Below are 22,793 nucleotides of genomic sequence, written 5' to 3'. Positions count from 1 at the left end.
AAACCGCATCAGCCTATGGAAAGTGAGGCAGCTTGCATTTCTGAATGCTAATCTCCCATAAAAGCTCAATCTGGTCAGCATTGCTGTGTGCTGCTGGTTATTACATGGCAATAAAGAAGAGAGAAAAGAAGAACCAGTTTAATGTTTGAAGTGGGATGCTGCAGTTTTGCACATGATTTACTTTTCTTTGATATGGTGTAATATTCTATTATGCCGTTCAGATTGTATTCGTTTTGAATTGTTAAATTTATATGCACTTTGTTTATATACATTTAAAAAGTTATACTTTAAATGCAAATGTTAAATAACATTCCTTTTCATAACAAACCAATGCATTGTTAAATACATTGTGGTTAAGGTAGAGTATGATTTCATTTAATCATTTAATTAGAATTGTTTTAACACCAATCATAGTCAAACTATCGCAAACTGTTTGACTTGAAAAAAATACGAAACATATACAGTAATCCCTCGTTTATCGCGGGGGTTACGTTCCGAAAATGACCCGCGATAAGTGAAATCCGCGAAATAGAAAACTTCTTTTTTTTTTACAATTAGCAACTATTACATGTATACAAATACAGTGACTCACGTGTAGGCCGTTTCACTGCTCTTCAGACTGGGCCGCTGCATCCTGACTGCGCTCTGCAGTGTTCTCTTCTTCTGAAGCCCGCGGTGCAGGTGTGTTTGTTCGGGAGAAGAGCATAGTGATAGGCAGCTGTTGTCGCTCTTTTTTCTTCTTTGCAAAAAGATCCTTGTACACCGACATGCCACCATCGATTACGTTGGAGAACTGTAATGAACGGCTCATCAAAGGGTCCCATTCCTCAGCTACTCGCTTAAGTTCAGTGGCCATTCGCACCATGGTTGCTAAGCGACCAAGCGTTAGTCCTTCCTTCCTTCCTGGCCAACTTAATGTAAATTTGCCAAGCTGTTTTATGTACGTACACATAACTGCACGAGACGACAAAATGATAGCACAATTCGTAGCATGTTTTGATACAAGAAGCGGGAGTGAGTTTTTAGCGAATCAGAATGCAGAGCACAATGCACCAAAAAAAAATAAAAAATGCATTATGAAAATCCGCGAAATAGCGAATCCGCGATAAGTGAACCGCGAAGTGGCGAGGGATCACTGTATAGCAGTTTGGGAGCCAAAACATTCGGCTCTTTTTGGTAAGCTGAGCCGAACGAGCCGACTCACTGAAAAGAGCCGGAATGCCCATCACTACTAGCCAATGATTTTCTAGGGCTGAAATTAACCTAGCTGTTGTCAGGTAAAATAGAGCGTAGGGGGTTTCCGCGAATGTATGCTGTTGCGTCATACTGAAGAAAAATAGACTATGACAACATATGTTTTACTTGAAATCAAATATTTAATAAAGTCTGTAGAATAAGTTGTGAGGGATGGTTTTGTTCTCTTTTTAACAAAAATATATGCCTTATAGAAATAGGACATGTTAATCACAAAACATAGCGTGATTGCAGAAAAGCTGTTGATAATCTAGGGTGTCGAATGTGCTAACTACGAGGTTGAGACAAGATGGAAAATTCTCAGCTACATAACAAACACTTCCGGATATCTGGATCCTGTGTGCTGTGCGGCTGGGACCAGTTTAGGCACCACCGATAGGCTAGCAAGTTTAAACCACGCTAAGCCTCTACTGTGATAGGCCAACTCTGGAACTACCTCTGTCCCAGTATAAAAGAAAATGTCTGTACTATTCTAGTCAGTTCCCTGCTTTACCCTGCGTGGTGATAGTGAACCCGTATATACGAAAATTGCATTTACCATTCTGAGCTTATGTTAAATAAAAATACTTAAAGTATATTTGGTGACTTTGAATCACATTTTATCCTGATACCAGATTCGATTGACGCAACCTTTTATAAAGTCAAGAACAAAAAATATATACATGTATTCTTACAACTCTCATTTTTATTTGACGTACTTAAACTTTTGAAACTGTTGTCACTGACAATTCATGAGTAGTAATTTTTAGTTATTGTTTATTTGCTTTAATGTTATTTTATGTTTCTTAATTTAAGAGAAAATATACTTGTAATGATGTCCTATGTTCATTTGTTATTGTATTGCAATTTGACATTTAATTAAAAAAATAAAAAGGCTATCAAAATACTGTGATTTTTCACCTTAGGTCGGAATTGGTAGGAATGGATAACTTAAAATCATGGACAACATAACATAAACATTCACATACCCTCAATCATTTTATTATGTAACAATTATGATACATTGACATTTTCTGACCACTTGGTAAACTTTCTGTTTATCAGTTTGTCGGTTTCTTTCTCTGATGATACATATCTCATCATAATGTAATGATTGATTGCTCTGACATAAGTGTCAATCAGTACATCTCTACTGTCAACTCATCCCTCCATCATCTTCATCCTCCAGCCCCTCTACCTTACCCTTTTCCAAGTTCCCCACACTCCAGAAGTCCAAGTGCCTCTTATTTTTCCCAACCCCTCCCTCCTTTTTTACTTCCTTCCGAAGCGGAACCCGAAGCCTCCCTTCTCTCTGTTGAAAGCCTGAAGCCCGCCGGCGATGGATGTGAGAGCTTCGTTCCTCTTTCCTCCCCCCTCTCCTTCCTCTTCTCCCCCCTCTTGGTAGTGCAGAGTGTCCATAGGGTGACCAGGGAAGGGACCCAGCGGCCTCCTCTCCAGATCCCCCCTCTGGCCCCTCATCAAGCCCTTCTGTCCCCAGCCGTTCTCTGCTACCAGCACCCTGAGCAGGCCCAGACGTGGGTCCTCTGGTCCCAGCTCCAGCAGCGGCCCCCAAGAGCGGAGGCCCGCTGCAGCTACAGCCCCTGGGACATCGAGGGAGGCTTGGAGCTGGAGTAAGTCAGCCTCCCACTCAGGGTTCTCCAATGTGGGCAGGATGGCAAGGGGGAAGTGGGGGTGCCCGTGTGCCCCTGGGATGGGAACCAGCAGAGCCAGTGAGAAAAAAGTGAGCATCGGCTGAGAGGCACAGAGAAGGAACGAAGATAATCTCATCTATAAGTTGTTGGAAAGATAAAGTAGTTGTGAAATAAATCACAAAATGTAAAAAGAGTTAATGCATCATAAATTGCAAACCATCCAGATATTTGCAAGCCCTGATTCTTAGGGCCCTATTCAAGAATTTAAAAAAAAATGAAGTGTGGTGCAACAAAGAAGATAAACATGACAGCATTCCTTCTTCCCACACAAAAATATAATTTTACCCTGAAATAGCACTAAGTGAGTTAGATAAGATAGGACAGCAGCACACAAAATGCACACCTAACATGCAGATTTCTACAGGTATTTACTTAGAACCATTTACTATGTAAGCACTGAATCATATGTACCTGCTGTACATATTAGTACACAGAAATAAACAGAATATCAACATCCACACCTAATACCAACCACATTAGCATTGATATATCCATTGGCTTACCTTGTAGAGTTTTCAGTGTTTCTGCCTTGACATTCCCCTGACCCTTTAAATACCCCATAAATGAAAAGAGTTATCAGCTGACAGCATCGTGTCCTCTGTCCCTGATTGGTTAATCGGGCCCTTGACGCACAAGTGTAATGCAACTCTGACATCTACATTCTTCTGACTTGGAAACAGGTCTTACTTAACTGATGGACTCTAAAGTGCCCAATTATTGTGCTTGATTGTGAAGTGAATCATTAGGATTTGAAGAAACCGCGTTAAGGTCTCAGTCATTAAGGTCATCTCACGGGGAGGACACAGACACACCTGAAAGAATTCCATTGTCCGGTTCCTGACATAATCCCAATCATTACAGACATAAATATTCTGGATCAGTCACTTTTCCCAATTGAACGATTCAAGTAAAAACGTAATTCAACCAGACTTCTATAATGATCATACAACACAGACTATGTGTGACATTCCAACACAAAAGATAACCTATCTTTTGCTTTCTGTTTGCCATGTAAAAATCCTAATTTTTATATGGGTAGTTGGATGTTTTAGTTTGTTTTCTTATCTGTATATTGGTACCCAAGTTCATGTCATTGTCTGGTGTTGTTGGGTGTCTACAAAATATCCTATTTTGGGCAGTGGGTAATTGGTATTATGCAATTGTAAGTGGTTTATTGAGGTCACACCTACACTATACATTTGATTATTTACTTAACAGAGCAGTTATCCTCATAGACAGTCCTGTGTGCTTAGTAAATTATCCTTTTAAAGAAATTCTCTGGTACTTTTGTATACCTTTTAGCCAGTAGTTCTGAAAGTAGTAATTACAAGTCAAAAGTGGGCCCTGAAAATTGCTTCCTATGTCCTGTGTGTGCAGATATGCGCTCCCTCTCTCGTTCTGCTGTGTGCATCTCACTTGCTGTTACTCAAATGACAAGGGGATGAAGCTCATTGGCTGAAACTCAAATTGCTAGGGGCTGACCCATGTGGAGGAAAATGTTGCTCCGCAGCTTCCAGAAAACAGTCTCTTTCAAACAAGGGATTTTTTGGCCAGCTGAGGTGAAACAGCATACCACCCTGCATCCCACTGCTGGCTTGCTTCTGAAGCTAAGCAGGGTTGGTATCTGGATGGGAGACCAGATGCTGCTGGAAGTGGTGTAGGAGGGCCAGTAGGAGGCACCCTCTACTCAAAAGAAAATTCCCCAGGGCAGTGATTGGGGGCATTGCCCTGTGTAGGGTGCTATCTTTTGGATGGGGTGTTAAACGGGTGTCCTGACTCTCTGTGGTCACTAAAGATCCCATGGCACTTATTGTAAGAGTAGGGGTGTTAACCCCAGTATCCTGGCTAAATTCCCAATCTGGACCTCATACCATCACAGTCATCTAATCATCCCCAGTTTACAATTGGCTCATTCATCCCCTTTAACTGTTCCCCAGGTCGTTGCTGTAAATGAGAATGTGTTCTCAGTCAACTTACCTGGTAAAATAAGGGTAAATTAAAAAATAAATACAAATTCTGCTCATAGATCATGCATGAACTACACATTGAAACATCCAGCCCAAAGGAGGTATAAAAAAAATACTAATTGCCAAAGTTCCGGAGCATGTCTAAGAGGATTGCAGTATGATCTGAACTAAACCTGGGCCGGATTCACGAAACATTACTTACCAAAAAACTTAAGCTGCTTAAGAAAAAAAAAAGAAGTTCATAAGATAGTTCGTAAATGCAATTAATCAAAATGTTCTTAGGAATTCGTCGTTTTCTTAGGAACTTCGTAAATATCTTATGTGGCATTGACATTAGTGATGTGCTTGAAACCAATAAATAAGCCTATGTGACAGGGATGATAGGATTTGGCCTACTATAATAAAGTGTTGATATTTCAATTTTATTACATTTATTTTTTTGCTTTATGTCTCGAGAATAAAAATATTTTAATTGGCTCGCAAACCCTTTACACACAAACAAAAAAAACACATTTTCATCAGACTAACGTTAGTTACTGTACATAAAAACAAAAAATGAATAAACAAGGAAAGCTCAATAAAAACTCGAGTAAACAAGAGCTTGAAGTGATGGTGGAGGAAATAGCAGCCAGGAAAAGGTTGCTGTTGGGGAGACTTGATATCTGCAGGTTCACTGCAGAGACCAAAAAGAGAGGATGTGCGAGAGTGGCCGAGTCGGTCTCTGCCATCGGGGGTATGGCAAGGGACAGTGACACCGTAAAAAATAAGTGTTCCGACATCAAGTCGGCTGCTAAGAAGAAGGGAGCTGAGAAACCATTCATGTGGACCAGCTGGAGGAGAAGATGTCGTCCATCATAGATGGTGGTAGAGGGACTGCGCGAACTGTAAGTTAATTAGCTACGTTAGCTAACGTGTAAAGACATTATAGCCAACACAGCTAACGACGTTAACTTTAGCTAAGTTAACCAAGTTCTTCTTTGACATTTTTGATTGACAAGAAAGCGCTAGCTATTTAACACTTCGAGAATATTGTAATATATTGTTAATTACTAGCTAGCTAGATAATGCGTGTTTAAATTGTATTCTTGCTGTATTTAAATATCCGCAAGCCAACTGTTTGTGTGGCGCAAGAAAACATTAATGATTACAAAAGTACCCATTCGTCTCAAGACAAGGGGTTAGCTGCCCTAAAGTTAAGTACATTTCCAAGAAGAAATCCTAAAAGCATTATTTTCGAGAATCCCATTTATTCTTAACTTTTTTCTAAGGAAAAACCTTAAGAACATTTCCAATAACTTTATTGAGAAATAGCAACTTCGCTTAACTTTCTTCTTAAGTCTATAGTTAAGTTAAAAATGCCAGTTAAGAAATGTATTCTGAACAAGGTTTTGTGAATCCGGCTCCTGGTCTGTTAAAAGCAGTCTAGTAAGGTACGACTTCTCAGATTTAACTGATAGGAGTTTACATCAGCTATCTGATCTGTTGAAAAATGCTTTTAGACAACGAGTAAATAAAATACAACCAACAGTTGGAAGTCAGAAGTTTACATACACCTTCGCCAAATACATTTAAACTCAGTTTTTCACAATTCTTGACATTTAATCCAAGTAAAAATTCACAGTTTTAGGTCAGTTAGGATCATCACTTTATTTTAAGAATGTGAAATGTCAGAATAATAGCAGAGAGAATGATTTATTTCAGATTTTATTTCTTTCATCACATTCCCAGTGGGTCAGAAGATTACATACACTCAATTAGTATTTGGTAGCATTGCCTTTAAATTGTTTAACTTGGGTCAAACTGTTCGGTTAGCCTTCCACAAGCTTCCAACAATAAGTAGGGTGAATTTTGGCCCATTCCTCCTGACAGAGTTGGTGTAACTGAGTCAGGTTTGTAGGCCTCCTTGCTCGCACACACTTTTTCAGTTCTGCCCACAAATTTTCTATGGGATTGAGGTCAGGGCTGTGACGGCCACTCCAATACCTTGACTGTGTTGTCCTTAAGCCATTGTGCCACAACTTTGGAAGTATGCTTGGGGGTCATTGTCCATTTGGAAGACCCATTTGCGACCAAGCTTTAACTTCCTGACTGATGTCTTGAGATGTTGCTTCAATATATCCACATCATTTCCTCTTCTCATGATGCCATCTATTTTGTGAAGTGCACCAGTCCCTCCTGCAGCAAAGCACCCCCACAAAATGATGCTGCCACCCCCGTGCTTCACGGTTGGGATGGTGTTCTTCAGCTTGCAAGGCTCCCCCCTTTTCCTCCAAACATAACGATAGTCATTATGGCCAAACAGTTCTATTTTTGTTTCATCAGACCAGAGGACATTTCTCCAAAAAGTATGATCTTTGTCCCCATGTGCAGTTGCAAACTGTAGACTGGCTTTTTTATGGAGGTTTTGGAGCAGTGGCTTTATTCTTGCTGAGCGGCCTTTCAGGTTATGTCGATATAGGACTCGTTTTACTGTGTATATAGATACTTTTGTACCTGTTTCCTCCAGCATCTTCACAAGGTCCTTTGCTGTTGTTCTGGGATTGATTTGCACTTTTCGCACCAGTACGTTCATCTCTAGGAGACAGAATGCATCTCCTTCCTGAGCGGTATGACGGCTGCATGGTCCCATGGTGTTTATACTTGCGTACTATTGTTTTTATAGATGACCGTGGTACCTTCAGGCGTTTGGAAATTGGTCCCAAGGATGAACCAGACTTGTGGAGGGCTACAATTGTTTTTCTGAGGTCTTGGCTGAATTCCTTTGATTTTCCCATGATGTCAAGCAAAGAGGCACTGAGTTTGAAGGTAGGCCTTGAAATACATCTACAGACACCTCCAATTGACTCAAATTATGTCAATTAGCCTATCAGAAGCTTCTAAAGCCATGACATCATTTTCTGGAAGCTGTTTAAAGGCACAGTCAACTTAGTGTATGTAAACTTCTGACCCACTGGAATTGTGATACAGTGAATTATCAGTGAAATAATCTGTCTGTAAACAATTTTGGGGAAAATGACTTGTGTCATGCACAAAGTAGATGTCCTAACCGACTTGCCAAAACTATACTTTGTTAACAAGAAATTTGTGGATTGTTTGAAAAACTAGTTTTAATGTAAACTTCCGACTCCAACTGTATACTTCCATTAGTTAATACAGACCATTTAATAAAATACAAAGACCTCATATTGTCATATTTGGGGTGGGGTTGGGTTATTTGATCTTGCACATACACATTTCCTGGCACTTACTGTGCACAATATAAATCACAAACACCTATACATCTCGTTATTGATTACTGCATTGTTGGGTTTAGAGCTTGCAAGAAAGGCATTTCACTGTACTTGTGCACATGACATTGAACCTTGAAACTCTAAACTACGTGCACATACTGATATCATAACAACCATGACAAACTGTGGAACAAAACAAGGAGTCACAAGGAATAATCCTAAAATGCTTAAATTTACCATAGCATTATTATATACTGAACAAAAATAAACTCAACATGCAACAATTTAAAGGATTTTACCGAGTTCAGGAAATCAGTCAATTTAAATAAATTGGGCCCTAATCTATGAATTTCCCCACAGGGGAGCCAGGCCCAGCCAATCAGAATGAGTTTTCCCCCCACAAAAGGTCTTTATAACAGACAGAAATACCCCCCCTCAGACGATCCTGCAGGTGAAGAAGCCGGAAGTGGAGGTCCTAGGCTGGCGTGGTTACACATGGTCGCAGTTGTAAGGCTGGTTGGACATACTGCGAAATTCTCTTAGACGACTTTGCAGGTGGCTTATGGTAGAGAAATTAACTTAACATTATCTGGGAACAACTCTGGTGGAAATTCCTGCAGTCAGCATGCCAATTGCACACTCCCTCAAATCTTGAGACATCTGTGGTATTGTGTTGTGTGACAAAACTGCATATTTTAAAATGGCCTTTTATTGTCCCCAGTACAAGGTGCACCTGTGTAATGATCATGGTGTTTAATCAGCTTCTTGATATGCCACACCTGTCAGGTGGATGGATTATCTTGGTAACTGAGAAATGTTCACTAACAGGGATGTAAAAAATTTGTGCACAGCATTTGAGAGAAATAAGCTTTTTGTGCATATAGAACATTTCTGGGATTTTGTATTTCAGCTCATGAAACATTTGATTGATATATAGCCAAGCTATCATTGCTCATTGTGTATTTATTCCTCATGTTATTTCTTCTATTATAATTTATTGTATTTTGCATTGTTGGGAAGGGCCCGTAAGTAAGCATTTCACTGTTAGTCTACAACTGTTGTTTATGAAGCATGTGACAATTAACATTTGATTTAGTACCAGGTCAAACCCCCCTCTGCCTCCAGAAAACCCTGAATTCTTCGGGGCATGGATTCTACAAGGTGTGGCGTTCAAACGTTGCTCAATTGGTATCAAGGTACCTAACGTTTGCCAGGAAAACATTTCCCACACCATTACACCACTGCCACCAGCCTGTATCGTTGACACCAGGCAGGATGGGGCCATGGACTCATGCCGTTTACGCCACAACAGGAACTTGGATTCGTCAGACCAGGCAATTTTTTCCCACTCCTCAATTGTCCAGTGTTGTTGATCGCGTGCCCACAGTTCCACACACACCATTGTTATACCGCGCTGTCATTTGCCTGTTTGTCGCCCGCTGTTTTCGACCACAGGACTGCCGCTGACTGGATGTCTCTTGTTTGTTGCACCTTTGTCGGTAAACCCTAGACACTGTTGTGCATGAAAAGCCCAGGAGGCCGGCCATGTCGACGATACTGGAACAGGTGCGCCTGGCACCAACGATTATACTGCGCTCAAAGTCGCTTAGTTCACTCGTTTTGCCCATTCTGAAGTTCATTTGAACAGTAACCGAATGCCTTGATGCCTGTCTGCATGCTTTATATAGCAAGCCACATGACTCACTGTCTGTAGGAATGAACCATTTTCAGAAACAGGATTGTGTACCTAATAAACTGTGTATGTGCTGCCGCTGACAGGAAAAGCATTCGGGGTGAAAGGTCAGATCACCAGACCTCATGACCATTGCTGACGACGGCATTGGCTGGGAGCAGCCGGCGCATCGTCCCACACTGAATAACCTGGCCAGGTAGAGAAATACGATCAGTTAGCGCTCATTATTCTTGAACAATACGAGGCCAGAGCAGGTCTTTTACAACATTAACATCCAGTTAAGGAAATCACCTTCGACGGAAGAGAAAAGTGTACAAATAGAAGATTGCCAGTAGCCTACAGAGTAGTACAGCACAAGAAAATGAAGATGGGACCAAAACAACCAAATGGGTAGTCTGGTGCAGATAAGTACATTAGGTAGAGGGAGATTCAAATCAACCAGAGCAGAGGTTTGTAAAGTGGGTGAAGACTGTTGAGTCACCTGCAGTAGTCCTGCTGGCAGTAGATGCTGCCGTCACGGCAGTAGAGTGAGGTGCGTCTTGAGCTCACACTGACATTGGCTACAGCGGAGACACGCCGCGTGCCATGCCTGCCCGGCAGCCAATAGGAGAAAGCGGTTGCAAACACACTCCCTGCAGCTGGCACACACCAGTGGCTCCTGCTATGCCTGTAGCTGGAGACTGCAAAGCAAGAATAGAAAGGTAATTCCTGGGTTCAAGGGCTCTGTTCTAATACTTTACAAAGGCATCCCTCCCTCCTCTCTTACTTGAGGTAATCACAGATTTGACATGATAAGCTGACTCATGTCAGATCAATGATTAACATTGGTAATTCAACAGGGCCATGAAGAGACATTTCAGGCCATTTGGAGGCCACTCTATAAAAAGAGACACACATTTCCTGGTTATCCTGCGATTACTATTCCTTCCATCAAATAATCATGCGCACATGCATGTTAATTATGATGTAGTCAGACACTCACTACTGGAGCAGTGCAAAAAAGGAGCAGAGCTTCTCTTTATGCGAAGCTTGCAAATCAAGGTCTATTCATAAAAACCCATAGAAAACACATGGCGTGTAGGGCCCCTGGGTCAGCATTGAGGCTGTTCTCACACCACTAGATTGTAAAAAAAAATACTATCAAAATGTAATCATATTTGGTCAAGAATTAATCCAATTCCCAAATTTGTTTAATTTGTTTAATTCAGATACAATGTCTGTTTAGGAATGTTAATAAAAAATATTTGATCGCTCACAAACCTGGGGCATATGCTATTATATAGGCCCCTTCTACAGGAGTGTATGGGTTTCAGCCAACTCCTTTGACTATTGGCCGTCAGAAACGTCTGGGACCAGGCTACAGACAAACATAATTGGTTCCGGCTAGCTGGGGCTTACACTTGCTATGGAATTCTCCTCTCCTGACTGGCTGCTCCCTTGGTTCACAGACCCCTCCCCCTTGTCACCATGGAGGCTGCCATACAATAAGCCCTCCAGGGTGCTGCTCTGGTGACACCATGATTGCCCTTGTGGCAGAGGGGGAAAAGAGGGATGTGGATCACATCAAATAACAATAAGACATTTAAAGAGTTCTTGTTTATTCATTACACAACTTCATTAAGTTTATTTCTAACACTATCCTTGCAGTGGATACTTCCATCTCCAATCCTAAAATGCACCTTTAACAAACATTTACAATACATTCTTATTCCATGTTGTTTACTTGCATGTATTGCTCTTACCATTGCTATTCAATGAATTGGCTTGACTAGACTCAAGAGCATAAAATTGTCTTACCTGATGTGTTGATGGCCCGAAAGAATCCACTTATTTTGGAACCATGAATAATATCCTCTTTAAAATGACATTAAATGTACATTATGGCACTTGAATAAAACAGTACTATTCTCTGTCCATGTGAATACATGAACACCTACTCTTTGACTCAAAAAAATCCTCGCCATTAAAGGGATGCTACGCAAAAACAGTGTTCCCACTTGTCTGTAGTCGTTCAACTGCTGCGCCGTTTAAACATCTAACTCTCTAAATGTTGTCCGGTGTGTTTCGCAGTCACAAGTGATGCCCTAGCACACCTGTAAACAGGACCATCTGAAGCTGTTCAAGGCAGGTGTGAGAAGATGATTGGCTGCCTGCTGGGAAAGCTTGTAGATCAGGCTGTCCCAAGGGACCAATTAAAAAAGGGGAGCCAAAAGGGGCATCTGGCAACACCACACCATCAGATGAAGACAAAAGGCGGTGGATGAAACCACATGCACACCAACGCCACAGAGACATGTTAAAATTGGGCATGACAAATAACAGGTTAACATGAAAGAAACTAATGTCCAGGTTCTAAGGAATGGATCTGTAGTGGTACAATAACCCTTCATTAAAATAGTCCACTACATGTAATTCTATGATTTTATCCCTGCACATATGAAACAGAGGTATACAAATGTGAGCCATTTCTAATTGTTTTCGTACCGAATAAAAACATTTATTTAAATCCAACATGAAAACAATTTATCAAAAAATTATTTACAAAAAATCTAATATTTACAGATTTTACCAGTATACTAACTTGGCTTAGGTACCACGAGGCCCAAAACACAGATGAACTAAAGCAGTATACCCAACACAGTGTTTTTCCTTCACAATGTACCAAAAAATATGTTTCTAAATGCAAAACATTGGTCAACAGTCTTTGCCTGAGTTAGCATTTTGTTATAGAATATACTGAGGTTATAACTGGCATGAACATAATGCATGTATGTTTGGGGCAAATTAGGTCCACTAATGCTTTGCATCAAAACATAGCATTGTTAGGTCCTCAACACCCCATGGTCCATGATCCAAGGTCACCTTGGCTGAGCTTGAGTAAAAAAAAAAAAAAAAAGAGAGGCTACAACAGACCTCATCCCAAGCCAAACTGCTCATCTGAGCATTCTCAGAGATCATCCACTCCTCGAATTCGCCGGGCAAGCTGAATGTCACGGGGGAACAGCGTTACACGCTTGGCGTGTATGGTACACAAGTAGGCGTCGGAAAACAGTAAAACGAGGAAAGCCTCTGCAGCCTGGAAGAGAAATAATGGTGTCAAACAATGACCAGCAAACGTTCATATTGACAACACCATTAATAGAGATACAAAAAATGCAGAGGGGATTTTTTATTTATTGCCGATATGTAAAAAATACAAATAATAATAATAATGTGTACTATGATGTTGTTAATCATTTTAAACTGTAAGAAGGGTTTAGAGCAGGGGTCTCCAACATGTCGATCACGAGCTACCAGTAGCTGCAATGTTCCACCACAAACTGTCAAAACAAATCTCACAAGTACCAGACACCGCAAACTCCCAGCTACAGTCGTATGAAAAGGTTTGGGCACCCCTCTGAGGCTGCATCATAATTTACTCTGTCGTCACAGAAAATGATCACAGTGGCATGCCATTAATTTTCTAATAAAAGCTGAGTACTGGGGTATTGTCCAGACAAAGATTTTTAGTGTAGCAATATTAAGTTGTATGAAATTAAATCAGATGTGAAAATAGGCTATGCAAAAATGTGGGCACCCTTGTCATTCTGTTGATTTGAATACCTGTAACTACTTAGCACTGATTAATTGGAACACACAATTGGTTTGGTGAGCTCATTAAGCCTTGAACTTCATAGACAAGTGCATCCAATCATGAGAAAAGGTATTTAAGGTGGCCAATTGCAAGTTGTTCTCTTTGACTCTCCTCTGAAGAGTGGCAACATGGGGGCCTCAAAACAACTCTCAAATGACCTGAAAACAAAGATTGTTCAACATTATGGTTTAGAGGAAGGCCACAAAAACCCATCGCAGAGATTTAAGATGTCTGTCCACTGTGAGGAACATAGTGAGGAAATGGAAGACCACAGGCATAGTTCTTGTTAAGGCCAGAAGTGGCAGGCCAAGTAAAATATCGGAGAGGCAAAGGCGAAGGATGGTGAGAACGGTCAAAAACAGCCCACAGACCACCTCCAAAGACCTACAACATCATCTTGCTGCAGATGGTGTCACTGTGCATCGTTCAACAATTCAGCGCACTTTGCACAAGGAGAATCTGTATGGGAGAGTGATGCGGTAGAATCCTTTTCTGTACACACGCCACAAACAGAGTCGCTTGAGGTATGCAAACGCACATTTGGACAAGCCAGCTTCATTTTGGAATAAGGTGCTGTGGATGAAACAAAGATTGAGTTATTTGGTCATAACATGGGACGTTATGCATGGCGGCAAAAGAACACAGCGTTCCAAGAAAAACACTTGCTACCCACAGTAAAATTTGGTGGGGGTTCCATCATGCTGTGGGGCTGTGTGGCCAGTACCGGTACTGGGAATCTTGTTAAAAGTTGAGGGTCGCATGGATTCCACTCAATATCAGCAGATTTCTTGGGAATAATGTTGAAGAATCAGTCACAAAGTTGAATTTACGCCGGCGCTGGATATTTCAACAAGACAACGACCCAAAACACTGCTCAAAATCTACCCGGGCATTTATGCAGAGGAACAAGTACAATGTTCTGGAATGGCCATCCCAGTCCCCAGACCTGAATATCATTGAGAATCTGTGGGATGGTTTGAAGCGGGCTGTCCATGCTCGGCAACCATCAAACCTAACTGAACTGGAGATGTTTTGTAAGGAGGAATGGTCCAAAATACCTTCATCCAGAATCCAGACACTCAGAGGCTATGGGAAGCTTCTAGAGGCTGTTTTTTTAGCAAAAGGAGGCTCTACTAAATATTGATGTGATTTTTCTATTGGGGTGCCCAAATTTATGCACCTGTCTAATTTTGTTTTGATGCATATTGCACATTCTGTTAATCCAATAAACCTAATTTCACTACTGAAATATTACTGTGTCCATCAGTTATTTGATAGATCAAAATTAAATTGCTGATCCAAACACCCAATTATTTATAAATGGAAATCATGGAAATTGTCAGGGGTGTCCAAACTTTTTCATACGACTGTATTATTTAACCAACGCAACATTATCCCCCACCGTTAGCCACTATTGGCTTAAAAAGCCAAACTTAAACACAATATATGCCAATTAATTTCCAGCAATATTGCCCCTTTTTCCCCCCGGTGTGGTGCGGGGGTTTGTCTATCACTCCATGTGTAGCCACTGCCACTTGATGTGATAACTGTCTTGTGGGTTGACAGAAATACTTTCCCAGAAACCTTCTCAATTGAATGTTAACTGCAAAGTAGGCTTACCTGGCAGAAGTATATAATGAGAAATTCTATCATTTATTTGTTATTTGCAAACTTTGCCATGAAATAGACAGCTGCAGTACAGAAACATCACTAGACCGGCACACTAGATGCGCATTTAAAAAGGGCCAGATGTGCAATTAAAGGGGAATTAAACACAAATCAATTCATACCAACAACAAAAACAAAATTTCTGATGTGATTTAAACATTGACTCAGAACATCAATTTAAAAAAATAAATCTAAACAGTCAAATTAAAACAGAAAATTCATCCGATTTTATAGTGCCCCACTTGAGTTTTATTTAACCATTATTTTTTGAAAACAGTATATTGACAGGAAACATAGCCCTTGACGAAAATGTAACTATCTGTTCTGAGGATGTGAGGACGACGGTCCATACGTTAAAAGGACTAACATGTCAACTACAGAACTAAGCCAACATCAGCGTGAGCTTTGGTTGCGAATGGTATGAACTTTGAACTCTTATTCACAACAGAAGTGATCCCTCCTAGCCGTTGAGTTAGCAACAGCAGCTGCAAACGAGGGCTAGAACAGACAGAGTATCCCGTATACCACACAGCGACGTTACTACAACGTATCCAATTGACCACCAGAGACATTCTTCAAAGGACAAAGGACTCGGTTGGGCAACACAGCCTCCGATCTACCACCAACCTACCGAAGTGCAGCTCAGAGTAAATATTTATTGCATTTTCCTTTTCCAAATGGGCGGTAATTTAGAATGCATAAGATACTGCATTTACGATAGCACAGCTTCGCCCTTTGTTCCTCAGTCTTCCCGCTCTTTCACTCAAACCCAGACCCTTTTCTTTTGTGTAACTAGCTGTCATATCTGTTCCGCCCGCTAGGGACGTTTTCCTTTATGATGTAATTTGTAATCAAGGTATGATTCATTCTGTGTATATGTAATTCTGTGTGATTAGTTAGGTATTTAGTAAATAAATAATTAAACCCAATTTTGTATTGCTGATTCAACTTGTTAGCCAGGGTTCGTGAAGATAACCAAGCATTTACAACTTTCAGATGAGACTGAAATAAGGTGACGATTAATATTGACTGCTATTGATGTAAAATATTACTAGGTCTTTAAGAGTTTATTCGGAAGATAACAGCTCTATAAATATTATTTTGTGGTGCCCCGACTCTAGTTAATTACATTTACATGATTAGCTCAATCAGGTAATATTAATTACGGAGAAACGATTTTATAGAATAGCATGTCATATCACTTAATCCGGCATAGCCAAAGACACGACACTTGTTTCATTTTTATAAAGTAGCTCACATGCTAGAAAATGTTGGAGACCCCTGGTCGAGAATTGATATAACAGTTATTCAAATAAGCACAGAAGTGGGAACCAACATACCTCCTGCAAGGCCAGAAGAGCGTTCACCTGCCATCTCATGAAGTCCCTGCTATAAGTCTGGCACACTTCCCGAACCTGCGTAGACAACCTGAGTAAACAACCTTGCAATTCACTGCTGCGCCAATTCTGTCATTTTGCAATGATTTTGTCCAACTTGTCAAGAAAATGCACTGACAAGGGAATGTCTGGTGACGTGACTTAATTGGTCCAAATTGCAAACCCCCTTATTGTAGTGCAGTGATTGGTCAGTTGTGTGAGATAATATTGCGATGATTTGACTGTTGTATGCGGTAATAGTATGGTGATTGGTCAAATATGCAAGCTCTCGGATAATATGCGGGGAACTGTTGATTTTGCAACCAAAAAAAGGGTAAAGTTCACAGGGCTAACTATGCATTATCAACAAGTAATGTATTGTCAGACAGTGGCAGCATCCATCTAGGAATGTAAGGTGACTATAGACAAAATGGTGGTTATAAAATCGGTTCGCAGGAGCCATGTGCTAACCAACCTCTACCAGACAAGAAAGGACAGAACCAGGGGTATCGTACCAGGCGTGCAAACGGTCTCTTGCGCAAAAGCAAGTCAGTGCTCTTCTGGTACTTGCGAATTTCCATCAGAGCTCGGGTGCCAGGGCGAAACCTTCTCTTTTTTCGCAGGGAGGGAGCTGGACCTGCAGAGGCTAGAGGGACCCAGATCATCTTTACACAATGAGAACAGAACCTTATATTTCTTCATTGGAACACTTTCAACTAGTGGTCACATACAGTGCATTCATAAAGCATTCAGACCCCTTCCCGTTTCCCACATTTTGTTATGTCACAGCCTTTTTTTATTTTTTATTATCCTCAATCTACACACAATACCCATAATGTCAAAGCAAAACCTGTTTTTTTAATACATGCAAATGTATTAAAAATAAAAAACAGAAATACCTTATTTACATAAATATTCAGACCCTTTGCTATGAGACTTGAAATAGAGCTCAGGTGCATCCGGTTTCCTTTGATCATCCTTGAGATGTTTCTACAACTTGATTGGAATCCACCTGTGGTATATTCAATTGATTGGACATGATTTGGAAAGGTACACACCTGTCTATATAAAGGCCCCACAGTTGACAGTGCATGTCAGAGCAAAAACCAAGCCATGAGCTCGAAGGAATTGTGTGTAGAGCTCCGAGACAGGATTGTGTCGAGGCACAGATCTGAGAAAGGGTACCAAAACATTTCTGCAGCAATTGAAGGTCCAACATTCTTAAATGGAAGAAGTTTGGAACAACCAAGACTCTTCCTAACGCTGTCCGTCCAAACTGAGCAATCGGGGGAGAAGGGCCTTGGTCATGGAGGTGACCAAGAACCCGATGGTCACTATGACACAAGCTCCAGAGTTCCTCTGTGGAGATGGGAGAACCTTCCAGAAGTACAACAATGTCTGCAGCACTCCACCAATCATGCCTTTAAGGTAGAGTGACCAGACGGAAGTCACTCCTCAGTAAAAGGCACATGAAAGCCCGCTGGAGTTTGCCTAACTGCACCTAAAGGACTCTCAGACCATGAGAAACAAGATACTCTGGTCTGATGAAACCAAAATTGAACTCTTTGACGGGAATGCCAAGTGTCACGTCTGGAGGAAACCTGGCACCATCCCTACGGTGAAGCATGGTGGTGGCAGCATCATGCTGTGGGGATGTTTTTCAGTGGCAGGGACTGGGAGACTAGTCTGGATCGAGGGAAAGATGAACGGAGCAAAGTACAGAGAGATCCTTGATGAAAACCTGCACCAGAGCGCTCAGGACCCCAGAATAGGGAGTAGGTTCACCTTCTAACAGGACAACAACCCTAAGCACACAGTCAAATCAACGCAGGAGTGGCTTCGGGACAAGTCTCTGAATGTCCTTGAGTGGCCCAGCCAGAGCCCAGACTTGAACATCTCTGGAGAGACCTGAACATAGCTGCGTAGCGACGCTCCCCATCCAACCTGACAGAGCTTGAGAGGATCTGCAGAGAAGAATAGGAAACTCCCCAAATACTGGTGTGCCAAGCTTGTAGCGTCATACCCAAGAAGACCCGAGGCTGTAATCGCTGCCAAAGGTGATTCAACAAAGTGCTGAGTAAAGGGTGAATACTTGTGTAAATGTATTATTTCCATTTTTTAAATAATTTTATACATTTGCAAAAATTTCTAAAAACCTGTTTTTTGCTTTGTCATTATCGGGTATTGTGTGTAGATTGATGAGGGATACAAATTGTGGAAAAAGTCAAGGTCTGAATACTTTCCCAATGCACTGTCCATAGCTAAACAAAAACAGTTTGCTTCAGTGTAAGCATTGAGAAGCCATGAGTCCAACCCACATTCCCCCTTCTCCCTATTCTCCTCACCTGATGGTCCGCTCAGCCGTGGTGCCTTTGATGTTGAAGCAGTCGCGTTCGAGGCTGGAGGCCGACGCTTGGGTATTGCACCCTTGCGCCGGTTTGCAGAACTGTCAGGATCGCGACGAGGCATCCTCCAATACTAGTTCACAAAACAGCGTCAATGAACCCAAACGGTTGCCTGATAGTGAAGAGGAGATAGAGAAAAGTAAATGCGTTGTGACTTGCTCCAGTATTGACCATATAGGTTTGCATGGTCTTCGTCATTAATCTTGCATGTCATCACACACACACACACACGACCCTCTTTTAGCCATATGGTGTATATTGGAAAAGAAGAATAGAAAGGGTTGGACTCAAAATGCATACTGAAAAAATGACAGAGGTGTCAAACTCATTCCACAGAGGTCCTGAGTATCTACTCGTTTTTGTTATTCCCCTTTCAAAATTGTGTCCAATTAAACCCTAGACAACCAGGTGAAGGTAGTTCCGAACTAATTAATTAACTTAATTGATTAATCAAGTACAAGGGATGAGTGAAAACCCGCAGACACTCAGCCCTCCATGGAATGAATGAGTGAGGGGGTTCAATTAAGCTCGACCGAGCTTACTGGTAGGCGTGTTTTACACCGGCTGAAAGAGTATCGTATTCGATTTGGAACCGGGCTGCCTACCAGGAGTGAGCCAGGTGCTCCTCTGTCCGACAGCGAATTCGGTTCAAAACAAAAGTGACATAATTATGCATGTGTAATAATACATTTTATATAGCGCTTTTCAGTACAAATGGGGTGTCAGGTAGCCTAGTGGTTAGAGCGTTGGGCCAGTAACTGAAAGGTTGCTAGATCGAATCCCTGAGCTGACGAGGTAAAAATCTGTCGTTCTGCCCCTGAACAAGGCAGTTAACCCACTGTTCCTAGGCCATCATTGTAAATAAGAATTTGTTCTTAACTGACTTGCGTAGTTAAATAAAGGAGAAAAAAAGTTGAATCTCAAAGTCTCTTAAAAAACAACATGTGTCCGTTCTTGGGTGATGGTCTTCAACAGCATTAGATGATAGGCAGTTCAGAAAAGTATATCTTGAGCGGATGGAGCATAGATGGAGCAGCCAGGGAGGTAGGTAGAAACATCTGACAAACAGGCCACGGAGCTCTTCATCGGGCACGTCGTCTTTGATGTTCACAGCTCCTTCTCCGTAGGCAAGCTGGATCGTCCACTACTGAAATGTAGGACCCACCTGGGTGATGCTTCAGCGACTGTAAAAGCGGCAGTATAACCACTACTCCTCAGCAGTAGTCTGGAAAAGCCCCCTACGAGGCGAGCCTCTGCATCGCCTCACACCGCTGTCCACTTCCCTCTAAGAACCAGGGCAGTTGGCCAAAAAGCTGATGCTCTGGTGTTGCTGCATCATTTAAATCACACTATATTAGCTAGCCAAGCCAAAACAAGTTATCAAAAACAAAGAAGGTTGATTTAAAAATGCAGTAAAAAAACACAAAACATGTACCATATTTACAGAGCTCTCTGCCATGGCTACTTCGGGTCACCATGACAAACACTGAATTATTGTAGTAGGATTCTTTACTCACATGCAAAAGTGATTGCTGAGAAACGATTTATCTGCCTTCCCAACTTTTTATTTTTTTATTAAAACATTTATGGAAAAGAGATATATGTTTCAGGACGATGCACCATGGAGCCTTGTTGACATTAACGAGCAACGCAGATTACTTTTATATTTAATAAGGGCGCTCCTCCCTCCCCGCTTTCGCCGGTGACGTGACGGGCCATAGCCCGGTGTACCCCTGGCCAGATTCATCAAACCCCCTCAGTGACACGCGGGCCCAAGGTTAGGTAGGGTTTAGAGTAGGATTGTCTCAAGGGTCCCACTTAGCATCTACCATGGTCTGGTAACTCTGGCTGTGTCATGTTGGGCTCAGGCATGACATCGTGGGGTCACGTTCAAGGGAGTGTTCTGATAGGTGCAACGTTCTTCACTACATCTGAACGTTCTGAAGATAAGCAATCTGTTATACAGAAAACATACAACGGATGGGTCGTGTCCTGGATGCTGATTGGTTAAAACCGCATTCCAGCCAGTGTCTGTTCCACAAGTTACCACCATCTAAAGCTGACATTTAAATGCCTATTTAATCTGTTCCATCTCACTGCAAAATCCACTGTCTCAACAGCCCAGCCAGGCAATTTATAAACTTGATCTCCACTATAAAAAGCATCTAGACATTATCTCCCATGTCTGTTAGACTAGCAGACTGACAGCAAGGTTTATAAAACATCTGCTGTTAAATTAACAGCAGATGTTTTATAAACCTTGCTGTCAATCTCTCCGACATTTGCAAAACTGTTTCAATATTGAAATTCCATCTACAGTTGTCACTAATGAAAGAGTTGGGACGAGGCAGAGGCAGCGTTTCTTAGCCAGTCGAAATCATGAACAGCTGTTATAATTATTAAGGATATATACAAAGAAATGTCTACAGAAAACAGTTAAAACTAAAGGCAGCTAGATGTCTGTATTTCCAGTTTGAAGTGATTGCAGTAGCTGTGTTGTTGGCTAGCTCCTCAGAACAGTGACCTGTCAAGAGAGCGCATTTTCTATGCCAGGCGAAATCGCGCATCATTAGCTCATTCTTATGGACCTATCCAAATAAATGTCGCTAGAAAAGAGCTTAAACAAACGCAGCTACTTTGCTGTTATTCTGGTTGCAATGTTTGACATGACCAAGTTAGCCGTAGTTGTAGACTAGCTAGCATGCAAGGGATACGAACGTTGTCAGCCAGTATGGAACATTTTGAACGAACTACTGGATCACGTCCATAGATACAGAACAAAAAGACTTAACGAATGGCTTACGTCTCTAAAAACCAAACCGATAGAAGGAACGATCAGCGAATTGACTTTCTCATGGAAGTATGAGTGCCTTCATCAAAATAACCTTTGGGCATTATCACTTAACGTTAAGTATCTGAACGTTCTGTAACGTTGCACCGTCCTGAAGATGCCTCTGAACTCAACCAGGGCCAAACTGGAAACAATGAAAAACCGCATTTACTCAAAAGGTAACAAGCAGATAGTTAGCCAACTCGACACAAACGACTTATATTAACTAGTTATCTAGCTAGCATCGGGTTGAACCCAGAGAATTGTAAATCAAGAATTAAAAAACGGCAACTGGCACGTTCATTTTAAGGAGGTAAGAAAGCTAACGTTACGTAACTAGTTATTCATAGAGCTTTTCATCTACTAAATTAGCTAGCTACATTGAACAAGCATGCCACCGCTAACTAAGCAAACCATACAGAGCTAGCATTACTTTTGAACGTGTCGAAATTCCACACTTACCAGCCGATACAAATTTTATGTGAAGAGCTTTTTGTCAACAATGCACCAAAGACTAAACCTCTCCCTGAACCAACGTGACCGAAATTCAAACGACGCTGTTTGGTATCGGTCTCCTTGCAGAGCCAATGAGATGTATCGATAGGCGTACGGAAACGCCTTGTTTACCGTTACTCCAATGGGTGGTGTTAGAGAAAATGAAGCTGCTTGTTTATTGGACAAGTCAGTCAGCTCGGGTATGTGATTTAACATGACATTATCGTAGTGTCACAGATACAGCAATGAGCCAGATATTTCACCGGACGTACAAATGTGAAGCATGGTTGGTTATAAAAATATTAACAGTAACAGCATATCTAGCAGTAGTATGTCATACTCTAGTAATATAACAAAATAGCTTGTAATAGTAAAAACAATTATACAGACAAAATTAACAGATTCAGGTGTGGGGTTATCAGTGACTGTTGTACTATTGCATGCATGTTCTGGTAGAAACAGGGCTGCCCAACCCTCTTCCTGGAGATCTACTGTCCTGTAGGTTCAGTCCAACCCTAATTCAGCATATCTGATTCAGCTAGTTAAGGTC

At 41.4% G+C, this 22,793-nt stretch overlaps 2 protein-coding genes across 2 annotated transcripts; both read right to left on the bottom strand.

The window, feature by feature from the left end:
• Positions 1-2,213: 2,213 nt before the first annotated feature.
• On the bottom strand, positions 2,214-3,050 carry qrfp (pyroglutamylated RFamide peptide). The gene has a single exon (XM_071367702.1). The coding sequence runs from the start codon at positions 3,019-3,021 to the stop codon at positions 2,506-2,508; it is 516 nt and encodes a 171-aa protein (XP_071223803.1). The 5' UTR covers positions 3,022-3,050; the 3' UTR covers positions 2,214-2,505.
• Positions 3,051-12,310: 9,260 nt separating this feature from the next.
• On the bottom strand, positions 12,311-22,785 carry LOC139554668 (histone H3-like centromeric protein A). Its single transcript, XM_071367681.1, has 5 exons — positions 22,211-22,785; positions 18,859-19,030; positions 17,029-17,159; positions 16,478-16,552; positions 12,311-12,911 (listed from the first exon to the last, which is right to left on the bottom strand). The coding sequence occupies exons 2-5, from the start codon at positions 18,980-18,982 to the stop codon at positions 12,783-12,785; spliced, it is 459 nt and encodes a 152-aa protein (XP_071223782.1). The 5' UTR covers positions 18,983-19,030; positions 22,211-22,785; the 3' UTR covers positions 12,311-12,782.
• Positions 22,786-22,793: the final 8 nt, after the last annotated feature.

The sequence above is a fragment of the Salvelinus alpinus genome, chromosome 26 (assembly GCF_045679555.1).
Source record: "Salvelinus alpinus chromosome 26, SLU_Salpinus.1, whole genome shotgun sequence".
NCBI lineage: Eukaryota > Metazoa > Chordata > Actinopteri > Salmoniformes > Salmonidae > Salvelinus > Salvelinus alpinus.
This window is presented reverse-complemented; position numbering and strand designations above follow the sequence as displayed.

Coding starts and splice junctions, on each gene's coding strand:
- qrfp (XM_071367702.1), bottom strand. CDS start 3,021: ATGAGATTATCTTCGTTCCTTCTCTGTGCCTCTCAGCCGATGCTCACT.
- LOC139554668 (XM_071367681.1), bottom strand. CDS start 18,982: ATGCCTCGTCGCGATCCTGACAGTTCTGCAAACCGGCGCAAGGGTGCA. Junction 16,553..17,028: donor AGAGACCGTTTGCACGCCTG/GTACGATACCCC, acceptor TTGTCTACGCAG/GTTCGGGAAGTGTGCCAGAC. Junction 12,912..16,477: donor CTCTTCTGGCCTTGCAGGAG/GTATGTTGGTTC, acceptor TTTCTCTTCCAG/GCTGCAGAGGCTTTCCTCGT.